Genomic DNA, 26,102 nt, shown 5'->3' on the forward strand with positions numbered 1-26,102 from the left:
ACTGCAATATCAATTTTTTTAACTAAGCAGAGAATGATTTGGGATTAATCCTTTACCTAAAATAAAAATAGACCTTTCCTTGCATATTAGATAACTCAATAGATGGCGCTGAGACCCTCCAATTATTTTTTACATTGAATGCATTAGCTTGGAAGTTTAGAGCGCGGGCAACACAACGGGAAAGCTTTTTTTTTTTTTTTTTTTTTGCTTGCTGCTGGTATGTTTTTTCCTTTTTATTTTCATAACTGGTTTGAGTGTTATTATATGGTTATTTTATGTTATTTTATTTTGCTTATTAGTGGACGTATTCTTCTAATTTATTGTTTTGTGTTTTTCTTTTCTGTTAAAATGGTATATCTCTTGGGCCTAATTTCAGGGGATTTTCGGGTCACGAGGAATCGATAATTGGACTGTTTAGTCTGCATTCCTTCACAGAAAAAATCCCTTTCTTTGAATCCTTGCCTGAGGGTGACTCTTGAGAAAGTCTTCAGGCCGGATTCTTTTTTATTTGGTTTAATTTGGATTTTTTCCTATTAATTTGGTTTTTATTACTATTGTCTCAATTCATCTGTGTTTTAATAGTAGCTGCATTTGCGCTCTCTAAATACTATAGTACTTTTTCTGTTCCTTATTTGGTTTTAGTTTGAATAAAAAATAATTTTTAGTTGCGATTCCGAAATTATTTAGTTTCATTTCCATTTCCTTTTTTTTTTTTTTTTTTTTTTTTTTTTTTTAGATATGGTTACTTATATATATATAATCTGTCGAAATATTCTCCCTGACGTAATGAATGAATTAAGCTTTGCAGAGCTATTGTTATGTTTGATAAGTTTAAAATGAGCAAAAAGTTTACCTTCCATAAAGCCTTCTCCCACCCGCCAATGCGAAAGCATCGTCCAGCAACTCCGATATCCTCTGCCTCACCCTCGACAGGTGCATCTGCGCCTCCGCGGCCGCCGCTTCGCTTTCCGTCTTGGATCGCTCCTGAGGGAAACATTCCGCTTTAAGAACTGCGAACACTGAATCAAAAAATTAAAATCGAAATGCCTTTCTTAATATGTATACTAATAAGTAGAACATATACTTTTTCAGTTCAAAATATGGACGTCAAAACAAAACCTTGAATGGGTTAAGCGCTGAGTGAAACATTCTATATAAATTGGAATTTGAGTCCCATTTATATTTTAATTTTAAAAGAATTTTATCATTTACAATATTCAACGTGATTTAACTTCTTCACATTATTTGTTCTCAATGCCTCATGTTTTTACAATTTTCCTTTCAATCCTCCTCCTACCGTCCTATAATTCTAGTTTTCAGCACTCAAGTGAAAGCTTTTTTATAATTTTTTAAATATATCATTTTTTTCATTACTACCCGCCTTTGGCGTCCTGTTGGTTTGCCTGAGCAAATGGTTATCAAAATTTTCAATTAAATCTTCTATGTAAATTTCATTCAATAGTTTCTTTAGCAAAGCAACTTTAAGTTTCAAATTTTCATAGTCGTAAAGCTGGTATTTTATTTTAGCAGTTATACACTGTTTAGTTCACTATACCATGCATCTGCCTAACTTCCTGTCATTTCAACTAAAATATGGAATTAAAAATTATTAAATGGAATAATTAATTCCAAATAATTATTATTATGGGATTTAATTTGGAATTAAAAATTGAACAAATTGAACTAATTGAATAAATATCTTGTTGAATTGAAATATGGTCATGAAAATATACGGGAAGAATATTGAAATCAGCTAGCATTTTAGTTTTGTGTACCGCTATTTACGGAATATCTCAGAGCATGATTCAAAAAAAAAATTATCTTATTGAACAAGCAATTCAGTTTATTTAAAAATGAAAGAACTTAAAAATATTTCGTCATTTCTTTATTTCAAAAACTTTATATTAATCATCTTAATGCAGAAACTGATTCAACATGGGAAAAAACTCATTCCTGCTTAACTTCTTCCTAAACAATGAAGAAGAAGCAAGAAAACATATGTGTAGCAGCGTGGGAAACAATTTCAGTTTAATTAGAACAATTTAATATTAATTGTAAAATAAATCTATAAACATGTTTTAAAGTTGTTCCACAACTTATAAAAATTGTACAATTTATTGTATTTGCTTTGTACCTCTACAACAACTTATAAATTAGTATAATCAAAAAATATTTTTTGAATTTTAATATAATTTTTATATGATAATAATATTTTATACCATATAAATTTATTTTTATATAAAAAAATCGCTCTGAATTGCACATTTCCACTTTCCAAAGAAAATTTATTTTTTATACAAAAATAAATTTTATATCATATTAATTGTTAATATCATATTAAAATTAGCTCTCTATCTAACGGCCTATCCTATTGAGGCCCTAAAACACACATACACACAATCGATATCACTAAAAAATATCTTATAAATATCTTGTGCAACTATATTTTTGGAAGTTATCACGGTAAAGATTCAATATCTCACTTCATTTCTAATTCATTAAGATTGTTATTAAAATTTTTAAAAGATAATTCAAGACGCACTTTCCTTTCTTCCAAAGTTTATTTGTGTGTATCATTTGATAGTTCTAAATCAAACAGTCTGTTCTGTAGACCGTCAGCACATACACTCTCTTTCTCCTCTATTATTAGTCTCCTTTATTATTATATATATATGAATAGTCCGTTTAATGTTATTTTCGGCATCGTTCTGTTTCCAGGTGACGGTGAAGTGAAACCCGTGATGTCGATGTCGATGAGTGAAAGGAACGTTACTCACGATCAAATCCTGGATAGGCGGCAGCAGCTCGGCGTGCGAACCTTCACTCTCGGCCTCTTTCTCCGAGGAAGAATTCGGTTGAGTGGAAGGGTGTCTGCAAAAATACAAAGATCCTATTTATCGTAGCATTAAAATCACGAGACATTTTTAAGCATATTAAGCATCGTTTTTTAGCGAAGCGACTAAAGGTCGCCAACTGGTTCTATCTTTGCAAACCGAAAGCGCATATATCTTGCGAAATGGTTTTCGAAAAACCATCATCTGAATTTCGAATCACTCTAGAACTACGAAAAAAAGAAGGGAAAGAAACATCTTCAGTTCAAAACTTACCAGCAATTATTAAATCAGACTTTTCGAAAGACGAAAAGTCATTCTTTTCTCGTCTTGCATTTTTTTTATCTCTCCACAGAAGTACGGGAAATATTTTCCTTTCAGTATTTCATTGATATCCTGAGAGAGAGAGAGAGAGAGAGCCTCAAAATGCTCTTCAAAGGTGAAACTGGGAGTAGCTTTAATGTATGAAATAAAGTTCGCAGCCGCCCATCCAGCTGCACGGAGGGATCATCATTCGATAATAAGTGCGGGCTTTAAAGATCAGTCAGATTTGGAAATTTGCGTCAATTGCAAGAGGAATTTTGAAAAATATGGAAAAAAAGGCAACATTAAATATATCCAGAAGATTAAAAATTATAGAAATTGGTGGGGGTCGAAGGCTATTGCCTGATTCGACAAAATAAGTGGATCAATAGGTGGTCATAGATCAGGTGAAATAGAGCATGGCACTCTGGTGAGGAAGAGCTTGCAAGATGGCTAAGTGGCCCATTTTGAAGTTTTACAAATCTCTTCCAGAAGCGGTGGCGAAAATGGACTTTTCAATAATGCTTCCGTTAATGAAATTTCCTTATTACTGATATAAAAGCTAATGTAACCGTCATGCCTCAAAATGTTTCTCAACAACTTAATGGGCTGGATGCCACCCTGCTTTACCCTACGCACAGTGATACGCGATAAAATTCTGATTATTGATAATAAGTTCATCAAAATTAAATTTGAGTTGCTTCTTATGCCCTCATTGTAAATGCGGCAGGTTTTATGGAAAATTTTATATTTGAACTGGACCTTTTGAAGGAATATAACATCATACCGGATTTCAAAAATAATTATCTACATCCAATTTCAGAAAATGTGACTTTATTTCAATAAAGTATTTGGGGAACTAAAAAGTGCCATAAAATGATTGCTCAAATGTATCTTATGTTTCTAGCTTGAAGAGAGACGGTTTTGGAAAGTTCTATTGATGAATGGACCTTTTTCGATTTGTTCTTATTGAGTATCAATCTATTGAACACAAGGAGGATACACAAGATATTTGCAGGTCTTTATAAAGAAACTACTCCAGCAAGAACTATAAATTTTTGTGACAAATGAAAACCATTAAGAAAGGCGAGATGCTAACAAAATGGGCTTCAGTTATTTGTGTTGAAGAATTGTTTAACAAACATCAGAGTAGTCTTGAATATTTGAAAATGGAGCTACTTAATTGACATCGAATCGACTGATGAAAAGAAACTTGCCCACAAATATATCCAAAAATGTTTGCGTGTCACACAGACACAAAATATTTAATTTTACCTAAATCTCAATTAATCCTGGTTTCTTTTTCTCCCGGATACGCTTAAAGTGCAGCTGAGAATTTTCCAATGAAAATGCCTCGGCTATAATATTTTATTTAATGATAGAAATTTGTTTCTTGAGAAACCAGTGAAATGAGGGGGAAAGAATCGCAAAAAGCAATTAGTATTTAATTGTAAGTCCTTTTTACCGGTTATGTGAAAGGAATCAGATGCATAAAAAGTAAAAACATCATACACGTTCTATCAAAGTAGGAATTCTGTTCGCAGAATTAATGAAAATTCAGCATAGGAAGCTGTCTGGAGAAGAATGATCTGAAAATATTCTACATTATTCGTAGATGTGCCATTTTAGGACATTTATCAAACCATCAACTTCATTTCATCAATATGATACTGCGCAACTTTTCCAACATGGAAATTCAAACAGTTCTGAAAACCATGTACGAAAGGGAAAGAGATGTCTTTCATTCATCAAGAGAAAGAGAAAGAACGGCTATTTTGCCTTCCATTATTCTTTGTCTTGTATTTCTGATTCATCTTTGTTGTGGAATATAATAAAAAATGTCCCGAAACGCTCTGTACTCTTTTGTGCCTTTCTATGTACCGTGCCTTTTGCACATGTACCTTTCTTCATTATATTATTGGATCTCCCTTGTGCCCTTACACAGAGAGTTTTTTTTTTATTTTGGATGCATTGTGCATCAGTTAATCTGAGTTAGCCTGAGAAGAAGCCTAAATGAAATTCAATGAGCATTTCTTTTCCCCTGGAATGTGAGAATTTATTATACACTTTACTTTCGATCCGAAAAAACACAAGTAACTAAAGTTAAACCGTCGTAATGCCACTGAAAGAGCACACTAAACGACCCTTATTCTTACCTGCTGGAAGCGCCCGCATCGGGCGAGTGATCAGCAAAGGGGATGGACATGTCTCTCTTAGGTGGGGGAGTGGGCGGTGGAGATTCCAGCTTCGATTCCTTCGCCGGCTCCACCGAATCGGTGACGGCATCTGGAGAAAATAGGAGGGATGAAAGGCATCCTAAGGATAAAATGCTTTGCTGCACCATTGCCGACTCCTCTCATGAATACGGCAGTGCTTCCAATCGTTAGATAGAACAAAATCTACACTTTTCTTTTGAAAAGCATTGCAGTTGATAAAAACAAAATATTACGAAGAAGGTACTCTATCATAAAATGTAGTCATACATCGGACAATGCAGCCAAAAGAGCAAACTGCAAACTACGCAAAAAAATTGGATAACGATTCCAGATGGAAAAATTTTGTTAAAAGAGTAATCAAATATATATAAATAAAATGATGCTTGAACAAATAAGATTTTTAAATAAAAAACATAGTATTAACTTTCACATTTTGGAAGGTATTTTATCTTTTTTAAATCGAAATGATGTCGAGATAACGTAATTATTTATATCAGGCTGAAGGATGCAATCGGCGGAAGGATAAGTCACGCATCATTTACACATTCCTCTTCTCATGAAGTTTGATGGAATCGGACCATTGACTTAAGACTATCAGAAAATTTAAGTCGCTTGATACCAGTGCATTTTTAAATAACAGATCGATATTTCGCATGTAATAAAAGCTCTAAATGAAATAACGATAATAAATCCTTAAATCTGATTTTAAAAAAAGTAAAGTTATGAAATTTCAGCTATTCTTTAAAAATTTACTTCATTTTTTCACTTCAGTCATACACATAGAACTACGATCATTCCAACATTTTATTCTGCATTTTAGCCTCAATGTTAATGTCATTTAAAAATCCAACTGCTTTCATCAAATTAATAAATTTTTTCAAAAGTCTACATAAAATAATTTATTTTTTGTCTCACAATTCTGTCAATGATCCATGTAAAATATACAAACATGTAAAATATGCAAATGACAAACAATTCTGCTAGATGAAAACAAACTTACTTCTGGAGGCTTGATCGCCAGAATCTTTGACCTTCCGTCGTTTCTTGGGTTTGGCAGGAGGCTTCTTCTTCTCAGAGGAGCTGGTGTCGCTGCTTTGCAAAGCTCCGTTTGGGCCTCCGAACTGTTTGCCGGGAAGGGGACTGGTGGAGGCCCTGCAATTTCAATCGAATGACACATAAGTTGCACGAGTAGCAGTGATATTACATGCTGAGTGCGAAATTGAATTACATGTTGGACAAGACTAGAATATCAATGAGTTGCTATGAGCAATAGCTTTACCGAAACTTAAAGCGAGATATCCGAACATTATTCATTTACTACTAGGTTTACTAGCCACCTTTAAAGACCGGTGATTAGTGACAATTGATGCTCACTAAAATATTCCAATAAATACTACATATAACTTGATTTTAATGGCTTCTTCAGCAAAATATTTTTAAGTTTCAAATACGGAAGTCACTTAACTCGTATTATTTTAGAAAGCCTACACTGTTCTGTTCATTATAATATGCATTTCCTTAATTTTCTATCATCTCTTCTAAAATTTGAGCTTTAATCTGAAATGGAAGTGATTGAATATCAGCTAATACAAAGATTCTTTTGCTGGAACAAACATATTTTTAAAAATATGAGGACAGAAAATAGAATCGATCAGCATTATAGCCATATATTTACTACAGAATATTTTGCAGAATTTTTTGCAATATTAAACAAATATTTTCTGATTCAGTATAAAATTTGGTTTTCAGTTCACTTCCTGATGTATGATGACTTAAATAGTAATATTTCCTTTGGTTTCATCAATTAATGCACCTCTGAAAAAATGATGAAGTCTGCATTTTATAGAATATTTTGTCGCATTCAATAAAAAACTCTAACATTTAAATAAAAAAGCGTTTCAATTTTCTGCGATCAAACCTTAATGAGGCTTTGAATATCATTATTTTAAGGCAATTAACAACTTCATTGTTTTAGAGCAATGACTCTTGGAGACACTGCGAGCACTGATTGGAGTTTCTTCATCGAGACTCTCAGTAGAATAGTCTAAAATGACACATTTTAAGGAAATTATGATGTTCAAATTTCTAGAACTCCGGCACTTTTAATCGCAAATCAATAGAATGCTTTTTTGTTTGAAATGTTAGGGTCTTAAGAATATTTCATTAAATACATCTGAATAAATACATTCATCTGAATAAAAATACAAAATTTGTAACTCAGAAAATTTGTAATTCAGAACATTTAAACTACATAAAATATATTACTTCAGACTTTACTTCATTTAGAATACTTTATCTCATTAAAGTATTTGTATATTACTAACTCTTTAAAAATTAATTGTTGTTTAATCTATAAATAGTATAAAATGAAATCTGAAAGCGTCTATATATTTGAACCAGAAAAACTCGAAAAATACTTAGCTGATGTTGAAGATATTTGTACCATTTTGTAGAGCATTTATTGGTAAAGGTTTTAATATATTGAAATCATATCAAAATAAAAAATGGAGTGTTATAATTATGATTTTAATTATTTTCCTACTACGATTCGCGCATGTGCTGTGCTTTCACTTATCCGCACATGTGCGAAAACCACAAACTGCTCATGCTCAAATAGCAAGAATTGTGGTATGCACATGCTATACATTTCTTCGTTTACGTCTGATTTTAAACATCAATTCAAAACTCATTGTGCCCCCCGAAAAAGAAACCCAACCTTGGCCGGACTACATTAAATGCTAAAACGCTTCGTTTGTTGCGGGATAATGAAAATGTAGAAGAAATGAAACGTTAAATTAGCGAATATCAGCAAAAGAATGTCCACTCTTAGGGAAGGAGAGTCTTTTGTTGATCGAAGTAACCGTCCCTCTTTAAATTGCACTGCAATTGAATTACAGAGACAGAATGAATCTCACCTGTCTGTTGACAGAAAAAAGACATTTAAATTTGAGACAGAGAAGGGGCGAAAGAACAAACATTCCTGATATTTGGTCAGAAAAAGAGTACTCCGCCCTGAATAACGATTCATGTGTGGATTACACAAATGACGCTTCAGTTTCAATAGAAACAATGCTCATAGCCTGCCCATATAGTTCAGCTTTAAAATGGAAAGCTGAATTAAAAGGCATGTGTTGTTTGCAAAGGAAAATTAAATTAGAAGAAGTCCTCCCCCTTCTGAACCATTACATTCAGTTCGTACTGTAATGATTCAGCTTCTTCCCTGCTTGACCATGGTGACGTTTCTTTTCCCACGCTCCATAATTAGCATCCAGACAGCAATATCAGCAATGGCGACGCCCTACCGCGGTGTAAGTGCTTCCAGAAGTGCCAGGTGGTCAACCCCTTTAAAGTAAGGACATCTGGGCAATTAGTGCGAGTCCAGATAAGGGACCCCACCTGCATTGTAATTGAAACAGATGTGAACCTGCATTCCTTACATTGTGAAGGGTCGCTCCCCAACGGATTCCCACGGTCGACGGTAGACCAGTGAAGTTGTTGCTGAACGACTATTGGATAACCAAGAAAATGGTCTGATGTGAATGAGGGTGGGGACAGAATAAAAGTGCGAGGATATTGGAAGAATGGAGGAGAAAGAGGCAGAGAGCTGGAGTGAGACGAAAATTCCGCCTGAGAAGATTCAGTGGATCCCTGAAGCTACGGCCTGTTTGCGAGAACGCTACGAGTCGGCTAGTTGTTTCCTTAAGAGGTTTCTCCGAAGTATTCGAGGAACTATCCTTGTTGTGTCGAATAAAAATCATTTAACCTAGATGATGAACTGTAAATTTATGTAAATAAAGAATTTGATCATAACGCTACTTTTTATTGGATCGAGACTTTACAGTACTAACGAACATGATATTTCCAAAGAATTTACGAAGCACATACTCCAGTATAATAATGCCTTTCCAATGACATCCTTTATGAGTGCACAGGTGCATGAACACTGCTTTATGCTAACATTTAAAGTACACGGTGAAATCTACCATTCTGTTACAACTGCTTTCGTTTCAGAAGTGTTTCGATATATCAGGACCTTTAAATCTACCCGATTTCTTCTTTAATTTGGTGAATTACTCAAAAGATGATAAAATCCATCAACAAATACAATCACTTGCATTTTAAAACATTTATTTGATTTAGACGCAGCAGATTTTCATCAATTCACACACAAAACACGGCTATGTACAATGCTTATATACAATCAGTTACGAAACATATTTTACATTGATAGAACAAGAGCACGCAGGCTCGTGAACAGTCCATTCACTTCAGTTCGTTTTTAAACGTGGGTGGTCTTCACAATTCGGCTGGTTGTCTCTTTTGTTTTAGCACCAGGAAGAAAAACAGCCAATATAGTTTACAAAGAAATATTATTAAGCAAGGTTAATTTTGTTTTCATATCTGATTATACAGAGTTGAAAAACAAGTGTGGAACAGTGGATACAAGGATTTATTTGCATATTTTTAAGTTTCAAAACACCTTTCTATTGTATATTTTTAATGAATTGTTTTGTCTATGAACATATCATATTTTTACTATTTTAACAGTTTAAATATGGAACAGTTTTGATATACAGCCATTTTTGGCCAAAAAATATTTTATCGCCAAATTTTAGCGAAATGGCTGAATGCGGCGCGAACGGCAGCAATAACTTTTAGAATCGTGAGGTTCCGAGGTACACATTAACAGAAATATAGAAAAAAAAATCAATAAATGCAGTAAAATAAAATGCACGCAAAAAAAAAATCTAAAATAATGAAAGTAAGCAGAAGGAGTATGTGCAGCAGGAAAAAAAATCAAGAGAAATGAATAGGAAAGATCGAAATACAGTAACATAAAAAAATGGCGGGAATGTAACCCCAAACAAAGAGCCATCGAAAAATTGCCAACCTCGCAAAGCGCCAAATGACTGTATAACAAAGCTTAGCCCTAAATATTTCTGAATGTGTGCTTTAAAAATTTGTTTTGCAGTTATTTTTGATGATTTCTAAATATCTTTTTATGTCTGTTTGATGTTGCATGGCATGCCCGTGTCATATCAGGTAGAGTCTAGACTTAAGTTTGAAGCTAATTTTTCCTCTTGGATGTTCTGCCACAGGGAACGCTGTGCGGGTACTGCTAGTATATGATAAACCATGTTTGCTTTAAATAATGCAGAATTGCTGAATTAATAATATAGATAGTTTAAATAGTCACAGAAAGTATTTTCTTGTATTTATTTTTCCAGAAAATATCACGTGTGTGGGTATCAATGTATCATTACCCACTATGCAATCTGGCCGGCTGGAACTTAATATTTCTTTCTGAACTCGAGAGTGATATACTTCAACTTCTTCTGTTAATCTTTTTATTTCTTGTTTTCGTTGTATGAATAAATAGCGAGTTCGCAAATTGTACAGACTAAGTCTATGACAAAGGATACCGACGTGCTCTGATTGGTTTAAGCCTTGGCATCTTTTTGGCAATGTTTTGCCAAAAAGATGCCATACCGAAATATATTTTTATAAAAATAAATAAAATATGTGAATTTATCCCCCCCCCCCATTATTTTTAACGGTTTACATGTAATATTAATCTGGAACACATATACAGCAGAAAAGATCAAATCCTGAAACCTAAATTCAGGAAATATAAAAATTACAATTTATTAAAAATATTTTTAGTATTATTATTTTGATATAACTAAAAAAATTAGCTACGAAATCACATATTTCGTTAAAGCTTACATATTTATACGTTTTTGGCATTAAGTAATCATCTCCCCATATGTAGTTGATGAGAAAGTAGCATACGTTCAGCAACAAGTTTCAATGACTGCATAAATTATCAAATAAAGGCACGAAAATCATAGAAAAATAAGAATTATTTAATTGCTGCATCATATGTTGAGTAATTACTTTCATATAGTTTTTATACTTCTGTGCATAAACAACATTAGTTACTTGTATTACTAGTATTATTAGTAATATTTATTATTGTTATTATTAATTAGTATTAGTAGTATTACTAGTAATATTCAGAGAAAACAATCATATTAATAAAAATTAGATCGTGTTTATATTCACTCGTATCTTCCATAAAACTAATGAAAGGTACAAAGCTTGGGCCAAATAAGCGAAAACTACACTATTATGAGTGCAACACATTGCCAAAAAGGTTCCAAGGATTAAACCAATCAGAGCACGTCGGTATCCTATGCCATAGACTTAGTCTGTGCAATTTGCGAACTTGCGAATAAATATACTCTTGTTCTTTGTGAAAAAGGCCGTTGCGTCGTTTCTTGAAGCTTTGAATATTTTAAGTGGAGGTGACCCTGACATCAATACTGTTCAGCTTAGTCAGCGGAAATGAAAGACATCAATTTCAAATGAGAGGTATATTTCTTCCCGAATCATTTTTGACTTACGCACTTGATCGTCCTCTTGCTCTCTAGTATTCAAAATGGATGACGAAACTAAAGTGGACGCATCTGCTGAGTTGGCTCGCGTTGCATTTAGAGCTCCTCCGTTTTGGAAAAGTAATCCTGAATTGTGGTTTTTGCAATTAAAATCGCAATTTATCACATCGGGAATTGTTTCGGAAGTCACTAAATTTCATTGTGTAATTTCTGCCTTGGATTGCGAGATTTTAGCTTACGTAGGTAATCTAATTCGTTCCCCTCCTCTTGGCGCTCCAAACACAATTCTGAAAGATAAAATTATCAAACAATATGCTAACTCCGAAAATGTAAAACTTAAAGCTCTTACAAGATCTTCAACTAGGAGATAAAACTCCTTCACAACTCTTAATGCAAATGAAGGAATTAAATAACGGTTGCATTAATGATAATGTTTTAAAAACACTTTTCTTGTAACATTTACCTGTTACAATGCAACAAATATTATCAGTTTGTGATGATGATTTAGAAAAATTAGCACAAATTGGTGATAAAATTAATGAAACAACTGCTAATACTGCAGTGGTTAGTGCATTGACAACAAATATTTCTTTAAAATTCACTAGAAACAAAAATTGAGAAGTTATCAAAACAAATTCAACGAATGTCTACACATTTACTGCGCAATAATAACAGAAATAGAACCTCAAACTCTCGTTCCCGATTGCGTTCTGTTACAAATAATATAGGAAATGTTGGTATCATACACGTTATGGCGATAAAGCTACAAAATGTGTGGAACCATGTTCATATTCGGAAAACTTAAAAAATCGTCAGATGTAGCGGCTGCTAACGATTGCAATGAATATAGCCGTTTATTTGTTTACGACCGCAATCCGCACTTAAATTTTTAATAGATAGCGGCTCGGCTTGTTATGTTTTTCCAGTTTCTCACGCGAATTTAACAAAACGTGTACCAGACACGAACTTCGTTCTGTATGCTGCAAATTCTACAATTATTCGAACTTATGGCACTAAACATTTAACGTTAGACCATAGCTTAAGGCTATTATTTTCCTGAAATTTTGTAATTGCAGATGTCTCTCGGCCTATGATGGGTGCGGATTTTTTAGAAAGATTTGAATTACTAATCTATATTAAAGATCGTAAATTAATTGACAGGTTAACTTCCCTTAAAGTGAATGGTAAAACTTGCAATGGTCCATCAATTGGCCTAACAACGATTTTGGATAATTCGCCTTACCATCACTTTCTGAATTTCCTAACATAATAAAATCTGCTCTCAATCTTATGTCATTAAATCATTATACGAATCATTGTATACTCACTAAAGGACCTCCGGTGTTCAGTAAACTGAGGCGACTCACACCAGAGAAATTAAAAGCACTCAAAGTTGAATTCCAGTCTTTATTAGAACAAGGTATCATACGTCCTTCTAAAAGCCCATGGGCTAGTCCGATACATCTTGTTAAGAAAAAGGACGGCACTTGGCGCATCTGTGTGATTTCCGCAGATTAAATGCAGTTACAATTTCTGATGAATATCCACTGCCTCATATCCAAGATGTTTCTATGGAATTAAATGGCAAATTTTTTTTTCTAAACTAGATTTGGTTAAAGCTTATAATCAGATACCAGTTAACCAATCGGATATCGAAAAAACTACTGTTACCTCACCAATAGGACTATTTGAATTCAATCGCATGCCTTTCGGTCTTAAGAATGCAGGTGAAATATTTCAAAGGTTTATGGATGAAGTGTTGCGCGGCTTAAATTGCTGTGTTTACCTAAACGATATTCTAGTAGCCTCTAAAGATTTTCAAATACATTTGTGTGATTTACGACAAATTTTCCAAATACTAGATCAATATCATGTTATTTTAAATATTCAAAAACGCATTTTTGGTCAAACAGAATTATTCTTTCTTGAAAATTTAGTTAGCAAGGAAGGTATCTCTCCTTTGGCAGAAAAAGTTAAAGCTGTTTCCGAATTCCCATTGCCTAAGACTGTTTATGATTTACGTCGTTTCCTAGCAATGATTAATTTTTATCATCGTTTTCTTGCTCGAGCTGCGCATTTACAAGCTCCACTGTATAACTTAGTTAAAAGTAATAAAAAACGAGATCAAGCCCCAATTCATTGGACACCAGATGCACTTGATTCATTTCAAGCATGCAAAAAAAAAAAAAAAAAAAAAAATGTTAGATAATGCTGCTTTACTTGCACACCCAAAAGACAATGCGATAATGTATCTTATGACTGATGCATCGGATTTTGCTATAGGTGCTGTACTGAACCAACATGTCGATAACAAGTCACAACCACTTGCATTTTTTTTTCTCGTAAGTTAACTCCTACTGAAAAAAATTATAATGTCTATGACCGAGAATTACTTGCAGTCTATTGTGCTGTTCGTTATTTTCGACATTTTCTGGAAGGTAGACAGTTCACAATTTACTGTGATCACAAACCACTAATGTTTGCCTTCTGTGAAAAACCAGACATATTTTCTCCCCGTCAAACTAGACAACTAGAACTTTTGGCTCAGTTTTCGACTGATATTCAGTACGTTTCAGGTGATTCCAATGCAGTAGCTGATGCGTTTTCTCGTGTAGCTGAAATTGTTTTGCCAACTAAAATCGATTATGAAACTATCTCTAGAGAACAGGAGGTCGATAATGGTTTTAAGTCTATAACAGAAAGGGGTTCAGGATTGAAACTAAAACCTATTGAACTTGCCTGCGGATCAAAGTTAATGTGCGATGTTTCAACAGGCACTATACGCCCTTATGTTCCAGAAACTTTCAGAACAATTGTTTTCGATAGTATTCATTGCCTATCTCATCCTGGAGGTAAAACCACTGCTAAATTAATAAAAGACAGATTTATCTGGCCTTCTTTGCAGAAAGATTGCATCCGATTTTATAAAAACTATCGAATGCCAAAAAAGCAAAATATCGAGACATTCCAAGTCTCCAGTTGGACAATTTCCTCTCATTTCTTCACGATTCATCCATATTCATCTCGACATCGTTACCACCATCTGATGGTCATACTTACTGCCTCATATGCGTCGATAGATTTTGAAGATGGCCGGAAGTTTTTCCGATGCCCGATATGAAAGTCGAAACGTGTGTTGAAACATTTCTTCAAGGCTGGATTGCAAGATTTGGTGTACCTGATATCATAACTACAGATCGGGGCTCACAGTTCGAATCTGAGCTATTTCAGGCATTCACTCAATTTTTAGGATCATAGCGGATCCGAACGACTAGTTATCATCCAGCCTCAAACGGCATGGTGGAAAGATTTCATCGTCAGTTGAAAGATGCTGTGAGATGCTACTTCCTTTCCACACCACGTTGGACGAGTATCCTGCCAATGGTTATGCTAAGTATCCGAGCTAGCCTCAAAGAAGATTTAAGTGTTTCCCCTGAAGAACTACTCTATGGTGAACCCTTGCGTCTTCCTGGTGAATTTTTTCGTTCATGTAAAACTAGTCCTGCAATTCCAGAATTCATACGTCAATTAAAGACTAAGATCCAGAGTTTGCAGCCAGTTCCTGCTTCAAATCACGCGAAACACAAGATGTTTTTGCACAAAGATTTGGCTGTAACGACTCAGTTTTCGTCCGACGAGACTCAATTCGTCGACCCCTTGAACAACCCTATGATGGGCCATAAAAGGTCTTCACACTGGACATGCATGGACAAAAACGAACTGTCACTGTAGGCAGACTCAAGCCTGCTTACATTTTGAATGAACATCTTTGACCCGGCTGACGTCCTTCCACATCCTCATTTTGAGTATAAAACCAGATATGGACGAGTAGTCCGATTCCGCATGACTCCCCCGGTCGAATAATAACCGACCTTCGGTTTCGAGGGGGAGTACTGTGGGTATCAATGTATCACTACCCACTATGCAATCTGGCCGGCAAGAACTTAATATTTCTTTCTTAACTTGAGAGTCAGATAACTTCAACTTCTTCTGTTAATCTTTTTATTTTTTGTTTTCGTTGTATGAATAAATATACTCCTGTTCCTTGTTGTAAAGGCCGTTGCGTCGTTTCTTGAAGCTCTGATTATTTTAAGAGGAGGAATCATTCCCTACCCCCACACGTGTAATATTTATTTCATTTTATATAAACATTGGATAAAAATTGAGCCACCTAATAAATTAAATTTGGTTTTTAATGAGAGTTAATTTAATCTTTTAATCTGAGCTTTTGTCAACATCTTGGCAACACATTGACAAAAGGTAATTTTTCTCGTGAACGGATAACGTATTCATGCAAGGTTTTTACTTTATATTAAACTAGCCGCCTTTGGCGACCAGCCGGTTCACCAATCTTAATGTTCGTTAAAATTTTAATAATTAAATATTTTATGCAATTCCTACTTTAATAGTTTCTTCATCAAAATATTTTAAAACTTCAAATTTTGATAGTCATATAATTCACTCATAATATTATAAAGGCCTTCAGTCATAACGTAATATGTATCTCTCTAATTTTCTGTTAGCTCCCCTAGAATTTATGCTTTAAATTAAAGTGGAAAGGATGAATCTGCAATTAATATAATAATATTTTTTACTGAAACCAAGTATTTTTTTGTAATATGATTACTGAAAACAGAGTCACTGAACGTTTAAACTTTATGGGCACTAAAGAATATCTTTCTTAATTTATGTAATATCTCAAGAATTTGTCAACAAAATTTTCTCAGATTCACCATGACCAGATCGATTAATCAACAATGTTTAATTTTAAATGCATTAATAAAACGATAAATAAGAAAACAAAACGAATCGTTTAAAATAATCGGTTGAAAACAGGTTAAGAAAACTACTTAAAAACGATATACTTAAAATTATAAGCATATACAAAAAATATATAACTAACATGAATACAATTTAATTATAAAAGCATCCAACTAAAATAAAAATAATTTAAATCAAATCCGCATCCGTTGATAATATTTGTCAACAATCAGAACACAATGCGCATGCGTAAATTTTCAACGCCAGTTACGGTAACGCAAATGCATGAATTTTTCTACGCCAGTTGGGGTAACGCTATGCAGATTAGAAGTTTTTAATTTCCTTTATTCTGTTTTATTTTAATTCAAAAGTACTTCAGAATGAATATGAAAGATCGACGAATTAACAATGTTTAATTTTAAATGCATCAAACATTAAGAAAATAAACAGAATCGTTTGAAATAATCGGTCGAAAAATCTTAAGCCTAGCCTCATAGTGTTGGAAAAAAATCTGAAGCATTACTGATTTGGCGGTGGGGAAAATGAGAAGATTTTTTTGGCGGGAAAGTTAGTTTTTAATTAATAATTAAAATTCTAACTAAAAATTCAAAAAAAGGGCCCCAGTGCACATTCCCGACCTCCAAGGTATACATATACCAAATTTTGTAGCTGCAGGTCAAACGGTCGGGCCTGTAGAGCGCCAACACACACACACACACATTGAGCTTTATATAAATATAGATATACTGCTGCAAAATATATTTAAAATGTTCGTAACTGATCAGAAATATATATATATATATATATATATATATATATATATATATATATATATATATATATATATATATATATATATATGAGACAAAATGATAAGTATAAATAAAAAAATAAGATGATGGAAAATCCTTTCTGTGGTGTGATAATTTCGGGAGTTAGAGTTGAAAAACATTAAAATTCCACTTAATTTTTTTAAGTTTAATTAAAAAATAGTTCGGAGGAACAAGTTTTTATCCTCTGATGTATATATGCAATATATATATATATATATGCACTAAAGTTGTCACAATACATTATGTCCCTGGCATGTAAACCGCCATCACACGTGCCTGAATGGGGTCGTGATCAGTAAGATCGAGGATTTCTGCAAAGATAGGTTCAATTTCAGAGAGGAAGGAAAAAAGAATTCACATGAGACGAATTGCTCTATTATATCAAAATATCGTAAGTCAAAATGCACGCTACCAGCGACATGTAGCAAGTTTGTTGTAGTTTGTGACATGTAGCAAGCATAAATCATATACGAAAATTTGCGAGAAGATTTGACTCGCACACATATTAAATCTTTTTGGATCAATAAAAGGTTATGACAACTTTGACATACGATATTTTGATATATTTGTGACAATACTTCAAAGCGAAAAAAAATAATGGAGAAAATGCAAGACTGCCTAAGCACGCATTATTGCAATTTCATATTCATAAGCATGTTCAGAAATTATATAATAAAATAATTTTTGAAGAATTTTTTAAACCAACTGATTGCATTTGCAAAAACTATGGTGAATTGTCGATAGTTTAATATCTTGAAACAGATGATATTTGTTAACCGAACATCCACCGAACAACACTTCTTTTATATTCAAGGCAGCTCTCAAAAAAAGAAGGGAAAAAATGGATCACACTGCTTCAGATAGCAAAAACTCTATATTCAATAGAATAGTAAAATGTAATGGCGATAGTTACATATATATTTCAGACTAGAATGAGTTAAAGCAATCTTTTTGATAAAAATATTTTCCTAATTTAATTAGAAATATCAGCGAAAGTTTATCACAGATTAGAGACAAATTTAATTCTAATGATTAAAAATCCTTTTTAAAAGGATTAATTGATCTAAATGAAAGTTCGGAAAAACAATATAAAATAAGGAAAAGTTTGAAATTATTAAAATAAACAACTGTTATCTGGATTAAATTAAAACATCCAAACCTTTTGAGAGTCATCAAATTCATCCATATTTAGGAAATCGTTAGACAACGAGAAACTGCTTTATCATGAATCTAATCTTAAAATTTGCCGCCCAGTTCAAAATGGTAATTATTCGAAAGATTTATATCTTGATTTGGGCATGTTTTAAGAAGTGCAGTGAACTAACTATCACTCTAAAACAGTAAACAGTTTACGAATTTTATTTTTAATATCAGATATCAATGTTGTTTCATTAAGTATAAGAGTGATGTAAGTCTTATTTTTCAACTCAATGTTTGATTTTAGAATGCGAATCTGAAAACCTAGAATTCTTCGCTATGACTTCTTTGAATGAACCCATGTTCCTTTGGAATGGCAACAAACTCAGAGGGTCGATGCAATGATGGCCAACATTATGCCTACTGTCTATGTTATGAGATTATTCAATGTCCGTCCAGTGACCGATTCGCTGGAATATCTAAAGAATTAAGGGCTGGTATGGAGCGCCATCTTTTAAAATTCTTCGAGAAGCATGGATTTCAAGTTCCTCGGTGTGGGATCCATGCGTTTGAAGCATCCATTCTGTATCCTGTTCTATGGCAACTTCTATTCCTCTAAAGGGTTAATGTCATCACTGTAATATTATTCGTCATTTCAAAAAAAAAAAAAAAATATTATACATGAAAAACAATAAAAATTGACTCCTTTTTTGTGCTCTTCATACACAAATGTACGTTTTAGTTGCGCATCCTCGCATGTCGAGCCCTTTAAGGAGACGGGAAGGCGTCTGCATAAAATATAAAAGGAGAAACAATGCATCGTGCTTTAATGCAATACCATAATTTGGGAATTAATTATCAGTGTTGAATATGTGTTGCATTTTATTTCATAATGCAAGTATAAGATCATTTGCTTCAGATGCCAGACGTTTTCTTGTTAGGGATGCAATAAAATAAAATAAATTAAAAATAGCATGACCCAAAACTTACTCTTTATTTTCTAAGATTTTCAGCATCTTCATCGAGGTATCTGCTTTTTTTTCTGAATCTTCGGATTCTCGAGGTAGCGCTGGTAGACTTCGGCCAGAAAGAGTTGACTTTTCTGGGAAATAGGCATCAGGCGCTGTAGATCCATGTTTGATTTGAGCAGCCATTTCAGCTGTCAATTGGTGAGTCATCTCACGAAATAGCTGCAAAAAACATTTGAACGATCATATATCGGACAGCCACTGACAGCGAAATCGCAGTCACTAATCAAGTAAACACATCTTCAAACAAGGAAATGAATATCCGTTGGTTTTTGCTAACATTTGTAGCAAAAGCACTAGACTGATCGATATCAGGATTCTCACGTTTTAAAGCTAAGTGAAGACTTTTTGGAGAACGGAATATTTATTTAGTAAATTGCTATCAGATAATACTTGATTGCAATTCAAAACTTGCGCTCCACTCCAGGCAGAGGATTTTTGACTCGGATAGTTTTGATATGAACAAGGCACGGAAGAAATCCGGTGGAATTGGGTCTTGCACACACGATCAAGAAAGCCTCAACTATCACCACCACAGCATCAACGAATCTCAGAAAATAGATAAAAAAAATTGATTTGTGAGATTTCGGAAAAAACAAGGGAAGAGTGTGAAAGCTTGTAGGCCAAAGAATAGTTGAAATGCCTAGGCATAAGCTGAGGTAACAGTCAGACGAAATTCCTACATATAGCAATATAAGCGTGGTGGATTTTTAGGAGGTCCTCATTGGCACTTCGTTTGGAATCAGCTAAATCGCAGTGAGCAGTTCATCGCTAAAGTTCACAACGCTCTGCCGTTGACAGGCGGTAACATCAGCCTTGCCTTTGCTTTCATCCACACCACTGTTGAGCGAAATATGCCGTGTAAATTTAAATAGGAGCGAAAGATTAGATACATCGCGGGAGTTATGAGGAGGATTCTGAAGTCTATAGTAGCTTCTGTGCTATTCAGAATTTTGCTATAAGATCACTTTCCCCGGGTAACAGACTAATGAGGCAGCTTTGGACCGTCAAAAAAATAGCGAATAATCCCAAAATACTTGTTCAAATTAGCTAAATGCCCCAGCAATTATTAGGAAACTTCAAAACACTTTTATTGTCAAATGATAAGGAAGAAATTTGAGCAATTTAATAACAGAAGCTTAAAACATTGACTTTTCTATTCGACATATTGCAAGATCTCTTGAAGAAAATATCATTGATATTTTAAATCTTTTAGAGTAATATCATTTGTTTTATATTTATGAAGTGTAAGTTTGTAATATTTTTTTGTGTACTATAGTATTAATTTTAAAACGAGTTAGAAGTTCTGTAGAAACTTTTTGCAATTACAGTTTACTCATTTTGTAATTTTGAATTCTCTTATTCTTTCGCTATAACGGACATTGGAAAGAAAGTAGTTATTTAAAAAATATCTGTAAATTACGAACTATAATTCATGAGAATGCGGATTTTAGATTGACTGGAAGTCAAATCATCACAAAATCTCCTGTAAAAATTCTTTTACTGCTTGCTTATTGGTAATTTATAGGTGATATTATTAATATCAAATTCAAATTATTAGCTATAGTTTTATGGCAGCACAATTTCACTTTGTACAACTTATGTTGTTTAATAGTGCTCACAATTAAATAATTAAAACTCTCATATATATATATATATATATATATATATATATATATATATATATATATATATATATATATATATATATATATATATATATATATATATATATATATATATATATATATATATATATATATATATATATATATATATATAAAAGCATATATATATATATAAGCATTATTTTATATGAAGCAGAATGCTGTTTTGAAGACAGTAAAGAGACTTTTTATCTTTTTAAATTCTTTTTAATCCATCGGGAAAAATGTAATGATATTTTAAACTTTCATTTCAACTTAATTAATTTCCAAGATTTTATCTTAATTTAGCACATAGTAACTTCATTCTAAAATATTCTCTTATTTCGTGATCCAATTCCACTGTCTCTACTTAATAAATTCAAGAGAAGCTTTATGAAATTGCTGAATCGGTTAAACGCCGACACTTTCACACGCTCGGCGTGAAGGGGTAAGAAATGACCAGTAAGCACATTCTTTTTAAAAGATCCCTGTGTTTCCCTTACATGTGATTGACATGCGTCAGAAATCCCTATCAGAATCTTAATAATATATTAGCACTGTGGAGAAATATTTTTCCTATCAAAATCTAAGGTTATATAAGACGAGAGATAATTTATTTCGCCTCTTATTCCCCACTTCCGCTTTTGTCCCGCGCTGTGGCCGACGCTCAATGTCCGCGTCTTTGGTTGTAAATAATTATGCTTTCCCGATGGATTAAAAACAATTTAAAAAGATAAAAAGTCTCTTCATTGTCTTCAAAATACATGCATATATATATATATGCATGTATACGCGGGACAAAAGCGGAAGTGGGGAATAAGAGGCGAAATAAATTATCCCTCGTCTTATATAACCTTAGATTTTGATAGGAAAAATATTTCTCCACAGTGCTAATATATTATTAAGATTCTGATAGGGATTTCTGACGCATGTCAATCTCATGTAAGGGAAACACAGTTATCTTTTAAAAAGAATGTGCTTACTGATCATTTTTTACCCCTTCACGCCGAGCGTGTGAAAGTGTCGGCGTTTAGCCGATTCAGCAATTTTATAAAGCTTCTCTTGAATTAATTAAGTAGAGACAGTGGAATTGGATCACGAAATTAGAGAATGAACTTACTATGGGCTCAATTAAGATAAAACTTTGGAAATTAATTAAATTGAAATTAAGAGTTTAAAATATCATTACATATATATATGAAAAAATTGCCTATTTGAAATCTATTTACAATATAAAATCTTAGCTAAATTATATTTCCTTGGCTGCACAAATAACTTTAAACTTTAGCTATTTCGTCTAAGTTGGTACAAACTTACAAAAATACAAATACAAAAATAGTTCTCGTTTGAAACCATGAATGTTTGAAATTAAACTAGATTGAAGTCAAATTAGATAAATCAAAAGACTGGCGTTTAACGTGACATTGGCAATCGAGGGATTCGTGTTTCAAGACAGGAATGCTAGTGTCCAAGCTAGCTGCTAGTTGCTGGTTTTGGATCTGCCAGCTTGCACTCTTCGGTATGTTCTTTCAATTATCTTTGCATATATAATTCATTTTCTGCTGTGCTTCCTAATTGGATATCGCAATAATTTTGTTGCGTACATTTAATTTAATTGCCATATCATGTTTCACGGAATGCACAGAAACACGATCGGATGACATATGACCAGCACATCGAATCTTTGAAAATAATAGGCTACTGACAGCCTTCGAAGAGATTATTCACTGGATGAAATATGCGACTTATAAAGAATAAGAACAAAAAAAAAAAAAAAAAACATACAAGAATTCAGTTCGCTATTATTTAAATATCGGCGGTTATAAGTGAAAAAAAAGTACATCTATTGTAACAAATTGACAAGTATTACATAAAGGAAGAGACATTATAAATAATAACTTGATTTATTAAGAAAATCCTAGCAAATTAAAATAAATCTTTCACCTGAAGTTTATCACTTAAAAAAACCAATAGAAAAATTATTCTTCAATGGATCATAATATAAATGCAAGAGTTTTTAATCTGTTCTTTCAAAATTATTTAACTTAGAGCTGGAAAAGTTTTTACAGATCAAAGAACCTATCGGAGGATGGTAAGTAAACATTTGGACATTAAACAAGCAGAACATTAGGAAAATTATTGAAATTCAAAAGCGAAAGAATGAAATAATAATATCAAAACAGTGTAGAAAAAAGAAACTAATAAACTTTCCTCTAAAGTAATGAGACACATTTTGAATTCTTCAAGTATGGTTGAAGATATCGAATATAAATAAGATTTTCCCAAAATATTCTTCAGAAAATCTTATATCGCAAAATCAGACTAAGGGAAAATATTTACTATCGAAATATGGCCTTAAAGACAAGATTTCAATTCCAGTTAAAGAAGGAGAGTAAGAAAGACCGCAAGAGATAGCTCTCTTTTCAGAACCAGAATTTATATCTTGCTCGTGCGGATCGTTCTCGCAATTAAAGAAAATTGATTAAATATTTTGCATAAAAATGTAAAGCGTTTAAGTTGTAATCTGTTTAATCGGATAAAACAATAGTTAAAAGGGTTGTAATAACGGCGTCGCCAGACAACTTGAAGTTTCTATAGGAAGTAAATTCTAATGGATTGTTCAATTTTATTCAACATAAATGAATTACCATTTACCCTCTTTACAACAAGTGCAAAAAAAAAAAAAAAAAAAAAAAAAAAAAAAAAAAAATCCTGCTGATTTAAAAGTGGAGAAATTTGTAAATGAAAAGTTGTCTGCAATGAATTTTGAAAAGATAGCGAAGAATGACCGAATTCAAACTTACTGAAACATTCATTGTGAGAGACTCTTGCAATCGTAATGCTTTTTGTAAGAAAGTATTAAGGCAGCACCTGCGTATCAGAAGGTCACGTTAATTATCAAACTTGCGATTTTTCTGGTAGTTTAATTCTAGTCATTCATGATTTTAAATAAAAGCTGTTATGCTGGGGTTTTTTTTTTTTTTTTTTTTTTAAAAAAAGTTTTGTGTTAAATTAGACGAAATAGCTGAGTTTTAACACTTCATTTACCAAATTATTTTACCATTTATCAAATTATTTTACCATTTTTTAACTTTTATTTTTGCACCATTAGTGAATCCAAGAAAGAGGGAAAACACTTTCCAAGTCCAAGAAAGAGAGAAAAAACTTTTTAGTGAATTAAAATGATTTAATTCAATAAATAATTAAATATTTTTAATTTGTAACTTTAGATGATGTCTACTGCTACACTTTTCGCGTTCTTTTTAAAAACAGTTAGAAAACATATTACAAAGATATCAGCCAAATTTATACGGTACTTTTAAGTACGGAGGTAAATAAAGGATTAACGGTGTTTGCTTCAAAGTGTTAAAGCCACAATTTTATTTGGCTTAATTATTTTATATTATCAACTGATTTTCGTATTTGTCAATTTTTCGTCAAATAGGCATTTTAATTTCCTAAATCATGAAATCAATCATATCATCAGGATTTTAATTCCGTTCTAATGTATAGGGTGATCATAAAATGAGTTGACATTTCCTGCAGATGTAATTAAAGACCGACAATGAAATGAGTTCGTATACAATTCAAAATATGGAATATACAATTCTGCCATGAAAACAGTTCCAAAATCTACATATGAAGGTATCTTTCCATTGATATGTTTTAATTGGATATATAAAAATACTAAAAATGAAGTAGCTACTATCATAAATTCCTGCTTCATGTTCAGAAGTAGAATACGCTTCAACTCGGACTGCGAAATCAAGGACGCTGTGAAGGATTGGGTCTCGTCATGGCCGCAGGAATTCTGGGAACAAGGAATCCTTCAGCTCGTTAATTAATTGGATCATTGTGCTCAGCCCTATGGTGTATGTTTTGAATAAAGTCTTCATTTATACCCACAATGTCGTTTCGTACCTTTTCATTTGGACATCCGTTGTAATAACTGCGATGCATTTACAATATATCGCGCTAGTGGGTTCTTTAAAAAAGTGTCATGGTAACATTGTAGCTGTTATCCACGAATTTATTTAGATTCAAAATTAGTGTGGACGCACAGTAACCACAATTAGTAAAATAAATGTTTTGACAGAAAAAAAAAATGAAAATTTAATTGTTCAACCTGGCAGAAGATGAAAGCGCATCGATGCTCATATTGCTGCATATGTTGCCATATCAAAGTAGCTGGAGAAGCTTTCAGATTGTTGGAGTACTCAATGTGCAGCCATTAATTTCAACTGCAGAATGCTTCAAATAGACCATTTCACTTTGTGCTCGCTCAATATTTAAAAAAACAACTAAGCAAGACAAAAAAAAAAAAATGGGATTTAAAATTTAGCAGTAATAACGATACTTTATTTTTTAGATGAAGCTTTTTCATTTCCTGAGAAAGCTTTTTTCGTTTGGGAAATGAGTTGCGGCGATGAGCGAAACTCACGTGTTTTCTGTTGTGCTGCCCGTATTTAGAGAGTGACCTCTGTAGCGAACCACTGGCGGAGGACCCCGGTGTCGAGGGCGCGGGTTTCGGCCTGCAGCAACGGCAGTAGAGGCAGACGCCACAGAAGATGAACAGGAGAGCCAACAGCACGCCACCCACGATGGCTAGCACGGGAAGCGGGGAGCCCACGGGCCTGCTCACGTCATTGCCAGGAGGACGATAGGCTGCAATATATGAATGAAGGTTAGAAATTATCTCTTACTCTTTACAAGTTATACTTAAAAATTTAAAATTCGTAAAAACATGGAATTACAATTATCTGAAACCACACACGCTGACTCCTGATTTTCTTTTGAACTGGATTTTTTTATTGATTAAATGATGTGTGCCAACAGCGGCATTGCATCGGTATACCCTTATCTAACAATAATTAAATATTTAGAATTTAATGGTAAAAAAACATTGTTTCCCTAAGTAACATAAAGATATGAACTGGATGCGACAATCG

At 33.1% G+C, this 26,102-nt stretch overlaps 1 protein-coding gene across 1 annotated transcript in view; it reads right to left on the reverse strand.

Moving 5' to 3' along the window:
- LOC129980878 (mucin-3A-like) overlaps positions 1–26,102 on the reverse strand; it is a 104,202-nt gene that overhangs the window by 23,426 nt on the left and 54,674 nt on the right. Inside the window, exons 5-10 of the mRNA XM_056091328.1 lie at positions 25,595–25,818; positions 19,470–19,669; positions 6,351–6,502; positions 5,291–5,420; positions 2,778–2,871; positions 854–984 (exon numbers count right to left, since the gene is read on the reverse strand). Of these exons, the coding sequence (XP_055947303.1) occupies positions 854–984; positions 2,778–2,871; positions 5,291–5,420; positions 6,351–6,502; positions 19,470–19,669; positions 25,595–25,818 (931 nt within the window). The remainder of the gene's footprint in view (positions 1–853; positions 985–2,777; positions 2,872–5,290; positions 5,421–6,350; positions 6,503–19,469; positions 19,670–25,594; positions 25,819–26,102) is intronic.

Source organism: Argiope bruennichi, chromosome 8, assembly GCF_947563725.1.
Source record: "Argiope bruennichi chromosome 8, qqArgBrue1.1, whole genome shotgun sequence".
Taxonomy (NCBI): Eukaryota; Metazoa; Arthropoda; class Arachnida; order Araneae; family Araneidae; genus Argiope; species Argiope bruennichi.